Source organism: Myotis brandtii, unplaced genomic scaffold (genome assembly GCF_000412655.1).
Source record: "Myotis brandtii unplaced genomic scaffold, ASM41265v1 scaffold638, whole genome shotgun sequence".
NCBI lineage: Eukaryota > Metazoa > Chordata > Mammalia > Chiroptera > Vespertilionidae > Myotis > Myotis brandtii.
In genome coordinates, this window is record NW_005370445.1 from 449,878 (window position 1) to 458,995 (window position 9,118).

Here is a 9,118-nt window from a genome sequence, read left to right on the forward strand (position 1 = left end):
GCGCAGCGCGCGCCCAGGGCTTGGCTTTTCTCTGTTCTCCTCTTCCTTCCTTCCCAAGCATAATGGAAATAAAAGGCGCCCACCCCAGGGCAGGTGCCGGGTGGCTGTTCCTGTTAGGGCGGGCAGAGAAGAGCTTTATCCATTATTACAATTTTTAAGGGTTGTCACAATTAGCAAAGTGCTAAGCTTCTGCCGCAGCCTGGCCGGGAGTGATGAGCCGCTGGTTCCCTGTGGTTGTGGGTTGGTTCGGGCTCTGCATTCAGTCTTCCCCGTTCCCACCCTGAGGGGCTGGGAGAGGGTGGACTCCAGGCTGCCATCACCCAGTGCTGTCCAGGCCCCTGGTCCCTGGGTGTCTAGAGGGTGTGTCCAGCTTAGGGGGCAGGGCTGTCCCACCATGTTGATGGGTGCCTCCCCACAACCAGGGGTCAGTAGAGCCTGCTCTTGCTCTTCTGGTGGCATTGGGAGTCCCCGGAAATAAGTTAGAGACCCCCACTGTCAGAGGCTTCAATTTGCCTGTGGTATCGCCTCAAAGTCAAGGTGTGCCTGGGTGCCGGCTGAACCCCGTGGACAATGCCCATTGCTCCTCTGTTTTAGAACGGAAAGAAAACACGTTTTCCTGGCAGGCAAGGACAAGAGTTTATGTCCCTATCGGAAGCAGCGTCCAGGGAAGCGGGGAAGGATGTAGGCCCACAGCCCTGGGCCGGAGGAGCACGCCGTCTGCCCCCAGGTGCGGTCAGGATGGGCCCCACGGGCAAGCAGAGCCTCTCGTCCGTGCCGGCCCCCATGGGAGGGTCTTGCCTCCTCCTCCTCTTCTGCCTTCGCCTGGGCACCTCCTGCCCGCAGAGCTGCCAGTGTCCCGACCACGATGGGGCCGTCGCCGTCCACTGTAGTGCGAGCGGCCTGCAGGAGATCCCCAAGGACATCCCCGCCAACGCCGTGTTCCTGAAGCTCGACGCCAACAAGATCGCCCGGGTCCCCAACGGAGCCTTCCAGCACCTGAGCCAGCTGAGAGAGCTGGACCTGTCCCAGAACGCCATCGAGACCATCGGCCCCGCTGCCTTCTCGGGCCTGGCCGGCGGCCTGCGGCTGCTGGACCTGTCTCACAATCGCATCCGCAGGATTCCCAAGGACGCCCTGGGCAAGCTCAGCGCCAAGATCCGCCTGTCCCACAACCCCCTGCACTGTGAGTGTGCCCTGCAGGAGGCCCTGTGGGAGCTGAAGCTGGACCCCGACTCGGTGGACGAGATCGCCTGCCACACCTCCGTGCAGGAGGAGTACGTGGGGAAGCCGCTGATCCAGGCCCTGGACGCCGGCGTCAGCTTCTGCAGCACCCACCACAAGACCACCGACGTGGCCATGCTGGTCACCATGTTCGGCTGGTTCGCCATGGTGATCACCTACGTCGTGTACTATGTGCGTCAGAACCAGGAGGATGCCAGGAGACACCTGGAGTACCTGAAATCCCTGCCCAGCACCCCCGTGTCCAAGGACCCCCTCAGCCCTGCATCCTAGTGCCCGCTGAGGGCCATCACTCTGTGGCAGGTGGTGACTGACCCCCGCTCCTGGTGTCCCCCCGGCCAGGTGGGAGTCACAGCTGCTTCTGTGCAGTGCACACTCTGATCAAACACTTCCTCCAATTGCACTGAGTCACCGCAATGCCCTTCGAGCCAGGTAATGTTACCATCAGACCCGCTGAGGGAGGAAGACACGAAAGCTTAGAGAACGGACTGACTTACCTGTGATGACACAGGAAACGATCCAGTCGGGACTTAAAACCAGGCTGTCTCTAAGATGTCCCTTCCACTCGAAAGCCTCTCCCGTGTGGCACCGTGGGAGTGAACGCATTCAGAGAAGGAGGGGCTTGTGTCCATGACTACGAGTGTCCCCGGTGGAGTTTGGGGTGCAGATTCACCCGTCGAAGGCACAGGTGACCCTACACTGCGGAATAGATGCGCCTCTGCTCCCCTAGTAGTTCCTGAACACATTGGACCACAGAATCTGTCCAGAGCCAAGTATATAGGAGAGGCCAGGAGAGGGAAGGGAGTGAACAACCGTGTTTATTCTCAAATGATTGTGAGGAATAACACTTGGACCCAAATTTCAGTCCGGCGAGAGGGGGAAAAGCCCAAAACCTGAAACCGAAACACCACGGAGAGGAACCTGAGGACAAGCTCGGCCCGAGTCCCACGCGGTCTGCCTGGCTTGTGGGAAGGCCGGTCATCGCTGGTCGCCGCCGTGCCTTGCTTTTCTACTCACCAACACCTAAAGCAGCGCCTTTCAAAGGACAGGACCGATGAGTGATGTTTCCAGGCCAATCAACGGGACTCCTTTTTTCCAACAAGCGCTCGCTCGCGCACTCTCTCTCTCTCTCTCTCTCTCTTCCCTCCCCCCTCCCTCTTTCTCTCTCTCTCTCCACCTTTGCTGCCAGGACTCTCAGCTCACTGAGCGCTCGATTTTCTTATATAGCTACACGTCCAGGGCAGAGGTTACCTTCACCTGTATGACTCTGATTCATCTTCCCAGTTTTGTGTTACTGTCTTTTGTATGAGTGTTTATATTTTACACGACTTTGAATATTTTTGGGGGGAGCAAATAGGGATAAATTGCTATGAACTGAAGGTATAAAGGGCAGGAGCCTCATCAAGCAGAAGCTCAGAAGCGATGAACGATGGCGGGTGGTTGGTCCTTGGAAAGTTCCGAGTGACTTGACGTGGGAAACGAATGTGGGGTCGCATTTACACGCTGATCCGGAGCCCCAGCCGCTGCACAGAGACCGAAAGGCTCGTCCGAACGCGGCGGTGACTTCTCAGTCACGGCGCATTAACAAGGACCCGCCTAGAGGTTTCAGATACCCTCCCACACCCTAAGGCGCTGCGCCCGTGTTCACGGGGTGGGGGTGGGGGGTGCACAGCACGTGCAGGGTAAAGAGAGGGGCTCTCCGCTGCCCACTGTCCAGAGTGGCTGTGGGAGGCAGGGCTGACTGGGCCATTGATGCCCACCTGCTGCTCCACAGGCCGCCAGCCCACAGCCCTGCCCACCTTTCCAGTGACAACTAAAACCAAGAAGTCTGTCCACGTGTGTGGCAAAGGCTGTGTGGAGCAGGTAGGCTCCGCTGCTGGCTGACGGGCAGGACACAGCCTCCTTGGGTGATCTGGGTCCCCTCCCCCCATCCCATGTGCCCTGGTGGGGACAGGGTCCCACCCCACAAGGAGCTCACCTCCTGTGGGCCTCCCTGATGGCTGTGACCCCTGGGTCAGGGGAAGAGAGCAGCACAGGCCCAGGGGTAGAGGGGAGTGTCAGGATCCTGCAAGGCCTCTTGTGGGTGCTGCCAGCCTCAGCACTTTGGGGGGCCCCTCCTTGCTGCTAGGGACTCCATTTGCTCTCACCCCCAAATCAGCCAGCGCCTGATGCCACCACACGTGGCTCTTCAGGGGGTGCATGGAGAGTAGGTGGGCTTTCCCCCTCCCCACCCCTTTGCTGGCCCCCAGCCCAAGGCCACCTTCCCTTGGTGTGGACCCTGTGGGGCCGGGAGGTGGGCGAGGACCTAGAGCACTCAAGGGCCCTCTCCCTCACATCGAGAGCCGTCAGGGGCTGCCCACCTCCAGCCTTTTGGGGCTCCTCGCCCCTCATGGAGTCTCCTAGGGGAGGATGCCTTCCTCCAGGAAGACCCCCAGGACCTCAACTCCAAGACCCCCAGCTCCTCCCTGCTCATGGAGCTCCCAGCCCTGGTGCCTGAGAACGGTTTCAGGGCACAGCCCTCTCCTCTTCTCTTTTCTTCTCCCCCTGCCCCTCCTCCTTCCTCTCCCTCCAGGAACCCCTTAGGATGATGCCCTACCTGCACCCCCACATTCTTTGCTGCCATATTGAGTATGGGCCACTGGGTGCCCTCTGGGCCCTTGACTGACGCAGCCTTCTCCACCCCACCCCACCCCACACCATTGGGTCCAGTGTTTGACCCCATCTTACATCTGTAGAGACCGGGGTCAAGCTGGCCCCGTCCAGGGGACCAGTGTTGACAATGGTGGTGACATGGCAAAAGGGGTGCCTCCGCTGGCCCATTCCCCGGCTCTCTTTGCCATCCAGGTAACAGGCTCTTCACAGGGCCTGGGGGTCCAGGCCAGACAACTTTGGGGTTCCTCATGGGGTAGATGGGTGTAGTGAGCAGAGGCCCCTGGGCACCCGCATGGGCGCTGGGCACCGGCCCTGCCTGCTGGCTCTCGTGTGCTGCCAGGCTCCCTGCAGCGGGTCCTCAACAGAAGCGTTTGCAGGGACTTTGATCCTGGACTGAGTTACCTGGGGGAGGCAGGGCTGCTGGCACAGGCTGTGGGAGGTGGAATGTTCTGGACTCGAGGCAGCTCCCGGCCATGGCAGCAGCCTGGAGTGGCGCTGGGAGTCCTCCTCCTGGAAGTTCCGTCTAAAGTCTGATTCCACTGTCCTCCCCCCTCGCTGAGCCCTCAATAAACCTCCTTGTGCTTAAATCGGCTGGAGTGGATTCTGTTGTCTGCACCTCTGCGTCCCCCTTCCCTCCTGCCCTTCACCGCCCCCCCCCCCCCCCCCCCCCCCCCCCCCCCCCCCCCCCCCCCCCCCCCCCCCCCCCCCCCCCCCCCCCCCCCCCCCCCCCCCCCCCCCTAACTGCAGACCTGGCCAGGCAGTGGAGACAGGCCTGCGAGCCCGTGGCATGAGGGGCTGGGTCATGGGGTGAGGCCAAACGCACACCCTGTGGGACACAGCAAGGAGGTCAGCAGCCGCTCTCAGGCCTCGGGGTGGCCCCAGGCCGGCCGGCCACTGGGGAGGGGGCAGCAGCTGTGAAGTCCCTGGACAGCACATCCGGGGCTGGGCTAACTCATAAGGGGCCTCGACTGGTGCTCACAGTGGCTGGCACGGTAGAGAATATTTCCATTTCAACCCGAGGTGGTGAGGACTGGAGGGGGGATGGCGAGTCAGGAGGCGGTTTGTTTGGGGCAGAGCAGGGCTGGAATCCGCTCTCTGACGCCGGGGCCTGGGAGTTCTCACTCAGGAAACGCGAGCCTTGGAGCATCATCAACACAGGAGGTGAGTCCTCCGTTCAGCCCCAGACCGAGGAGGGGCCCCCGCGGGAGGCAGGGCAGCCGGATTCACAGTCCAGTCTGGGATGCTGCATTGGAGCCCTGGGTTGCTGCATCTGTAACCATGGCAACAGCACGGGCAGGAAAGGGAGTGGACCTGGGTTGGCCACCAGGCCCCACTCCCAGGCGCAGCTGACAATGCTGGCCTGCTTTCTGTGCAAAGAGAGGTGGAGAGAGCATCCCCGAGGGACAAGCCGCCGGCCTGACCTTCCCTGCCAGCTCAGCGGCTCTGGGAGAGGAGGAAGGGCCGCAGACGCAGCGGAGGGAGAAACCAGGCAGTAGGCGGAGAGTGGCCACCCAGCTGGAAAGCGGGTTCCAGAGGCCATGTTAACAGCTGGCTCTATGGCTGGGGAAACTGAGGCACGGATAGGTGAGACGATTTGTCCCAGGTCCCAGGAGCTGGTGAATGCAGAGCTGGGGTGTGACCAGGCTGCCAGGCAGCAGTGGACGGCAGCAGCCGGGCAGGAAGGCAGAGCAATTAAGATGCGGAGAAAGCCCCGAAGGGAGACCAGCGCATTTATTTACAGACGTGGTGACTCTTCTTTCACCCAGTTTGTCATTGTGGCAGGCGAACCCCCAGACAGTCAGGAGACAGAGCCGTCAGCCACTGAAGTCTCTTATCACATTAAGTCACAGCCACTCCCGCCTCCCGGCCAGCCCAGCCCGGGACAGGGATCTGATGAGAATGCTTGTTCAGCCCTGCCACCCTCCTCCCTTCACCCCTGCCCACCGCACACACTCAGACCTCCGGAGGGTCAGTGTCGAGGGCCTGGCGGCGTCTCTGAGCAGCGGTCACCTCTGCACTGGACTTCCCCGAGGGGGCCGTGTGCAGGATGGGCAGCTAGGCCCGGCCCTCCAGCACAGCTCTGAGGTGCTGCCCTGCCGGGCCCCACCAGGGCACCCTCCCCATCCACCGGGTGAGCTGGAGGTGCCCCCCTTGGACAGGCACCTGCTGTCCTGCTCCTGAGAGCCCTTAGCACCCCCACTGTCTCTGGCTCAGCTGCCACCCTCTCTGCGCCCACTTCTGGACGCCCGGGCCGGGTCCTGCTGTCTCTGTGTGGGAGATCTCGGAGTTAGTGGTGTTGACCAGAGGGTCGCCCTGCGGGTGGTGAGCTGGACCCTGCCCCCAGCCAGGCTCCAGGGTGCTTTGCCGTCTCTCCGTAGCCACTGGACCAAGGGTTCAGAATGGCCGCCAAGCTTCCTGTCCTTGCCCGGGGCTGAGAAGTCATCTTCAAAAATCAGTCTGTTGGTCTGGACGTCACAACAACGAGGCCACCAAGACTGCGGTTTTCCAAGCCACTCATTTGCATTCTTGTCGAGAACCAAGAGGAAGTGCCGGCTCCGTTTTAACTGCTGAGCAGCCCCAGGGAAGGACCCAGGCAGGTCCTGGTCACCGCGGCCGCCGGCCCAGGGATGCCTGCTGTTGTGACACTCACTCTTGACTGTGGGTGTGACTCGTCAGAACTTAAGTCTGTTTTCATCGTTGGGATGTCTTCTGTTGGGAATGTTTGCTCGCACCCTCTGCTCTGGGTCCCGTGTGGGGCATTGGGTCCCGTGTTTGTTAGAGCTCCTCAGACCCTGAGGACTGACTGCATGAATTGAGCCCCGGGCGTGCCAAGAGCATCACCAATCTGTGCTGGTGTCTCACCTCCACTTACTTATGTATTAACATAACAGTATATGCTGGACGGATATGAAACCATCTATCTGTCATCTTCCTCTTCCCTTTCATTTTCTCCCATTGTCTTACCTTTAGATAGGTAAAGCGTTTCCTCCAAATTGGGGGGGGGGGGGGGGGAATCTATTCTAGAACCTTTTGCTTTCCAATATCTGTAACTTTAACTTAACCAAATTATGCCAATACCAGGTTGAATGGTTTAATGTTAGTAGAATTTAATGCCTGGAGGCCAAGCTTTCCCTCATTTTTTCAAAGTTTTTTCCCCCCCCTGCCTGTTAATTCTTTGAAATGCTCCGTGGATCACTTCATTAATTAAAAAGGCAAGCTTTGGGCCCTAGCTGGTTTGGCTCAGTGGATAGAGCGTTGGGCCTGTGGACTGAAGGGCCCCGGGTTTGTTTCCGGGCCTGGGTTGATGCCTGGGTTGCAGGCTCAGTCCCCAGTAGGGGGCATGCAGGAGGCAGCTGATCAATGATTCTCTCTCATCATCGATGTTTCCAGATCTCTCTCCCTCACCCTTCCTCTCTGAAATCAATAAAAAAAATATATATTTTAAAAAGGGCAAGCTTTGGGATTTTGATTGGCGTTGTGTGTGTGTGTGTGTGTGTGTGTGTGTGTGTGTGGCGGAGGGCAGGGTATTGGTGGTGGCAAAGTTAACGGGTGCTACAGGAAAAGCCCAGCACCCCTGACACCAGGAGCGATGGCCACGGTGAGAACAAGAGAAGCTTGTCAGCAGCCCTCCACTCCCCAACCTGGCAGATTGTGAGACAGAAACGCCCAGGCTTGGCAGGACCAATGGAACAGGGGCCGCTCCGCACATCTGGCCGTGCTTGGCCTTGTTCCGGGTTCAGGGGGAGCCCTGGAGGTCAGGAGCAGATGCAAAAATTGCTGTGGACAACCTTTCTCCAGAAATCGCGACCTCGAAGGAGCAACCCCAAATAAAAATACAATTTGTGCTGAGATGTTCTTAAAGGGTTTGCTATTTATCTCAGTGGAGACTGTTGAGAAGAACCCCCGTGGATTTACAAAGGTGCCCAGCTCAGCGGAGTGGGGACTATTGCACAGGAAACACAACACACTTGTCAAAAAGACAAGAACGTAGCACGTCAAACCATACGCAAATTCACGTGCAACCACCGCAGGCTGCCCTGCGACCCGTTTATCAGCCGGACAAAAACCAGACCGCCTTACTTGAAAAGATGTAAATATTTCAGTGTTCTCTGCGTTTCCCTTCTCTTGTTTGCATTCATCATCTAAACAAGTCTTGATTTGTGGTTTTTGTTTCCACCCAGTAGAAGAGATGGAATATTGTGCCAAGGCGAGGTGGCACCGTTGGCTTGCTGAGGAAGTCCTTGGCAGGGTCCTGGTGGCTGCCCGCTGTGCTGGGGACCCGTGTGCCTGCCTCCTTCCTCTCTGGGCGCCAACCCTCTCCCCCCCCCCTGCCCCCCGTCCCTGTGGTGAGCCAGACCCTGTAGTGACACCCTCAGGGCAGAGAGAAAACTGGACGTCTGGGTTACCCAGAGAGAGAGAAGCTGTGAAGTGCGGGGGGTGCTTGGAGGTCATGGGCAGTGCCCAGCTGGCCCCTCCCCCAGGGGTAAATTGAGGCTCAGGGATTGGGAAGTGGCAGGTGGGAGGGACTAAACACTCCGGGGCCCTGGCTGCCCAGGGCAGGGATACTGCCAGGCCTAAGGGACAGCGACAGCAGAGGTGTGGGGTCTCGCAGGGGCACGGGGGCTGCTGCAGTGGGGCCTGACTTGGTGTGAAGGGCACATCTTCCTTCTCCAAAATAATGACTAATGAGTGTGTCTGGGGTGGGAGTGGGGGAAGGTCCATGCCTGTGGGGTTCCAGGGGGTGCAGGCACCGGGACTTCTCTCTCACAGGTCCCCTGGCCTGGCCCCAGACCTCTCCCCACCCCCACCCCTGCCCTTTGCTGTTCTCCTTGGGGAGGGGACATCCTTGTCTGGGGCCAGCCCCACCCTCCCCAAGGCATGGAGGAGGCTCTAGAAAAATCTCAGCCTTCAGAAGTCAGAAGGGCCCTGCTTAGGGCCTGGAAACCCCCGATCTGATTGGACGCAGTGTAGGCCTCCTCCCTGGGCCGTGGGGCGCCCGCCCTGTCCTCGTGGGGAACTGACCACGGGGAGCCAGGGCTCCGGGGGCTGGAGCCGCCACTGTGCCCTGGCTGTGTGATCTTGGGCAAAAATCACTGAGAGCTTTAAGGAGGAAACGGCAGAGCGTTCAACGAAGCGTGGGGCCTCCCTGCTGCTCAGCTCCGGCTCCCACATCCCTCCGGCGGCAGTCGCCTCCCAGGGTGGGCGGCGCGGACAGCGGGATGGGCCT

At 59.8% G+C, this 9,118-nt stretch overlaps 1 protein-coding gene across 1 annotated transcript; it reads left to right on the forward strand.

The window, feature by feature from the left end:
* Positions 1-566: 566 nt before the first annotated feature.
* LRRC3 (leucine rich repeat containing 3) lies at positions 567-4,478 on the forward strand. Its single transcript, XM_005880437.2, has one exon. The coding sequence runs from the start codon at positions 640-642 to the stop codon at positions 1,510-1,512; it is 873 nt and encodes a 290-aa protein (XP_005880499.1). The 5' UTR covers positions 567-639; the 3' UTR covers positions 1,513-4,478.
* Positions 4,479-9,118: the final 4,640 nt, after the last annotated feature.

What these genes read in the sequence shown, in the direction of transcription:
- LRRC3 (XM_005880437.2), top strand. Translation starts at nt 640, where the DNA reads ATGTCCCTATCGGAAGCAGCGTCCAGGGAAGCGGGGAAGGATGTAGGC.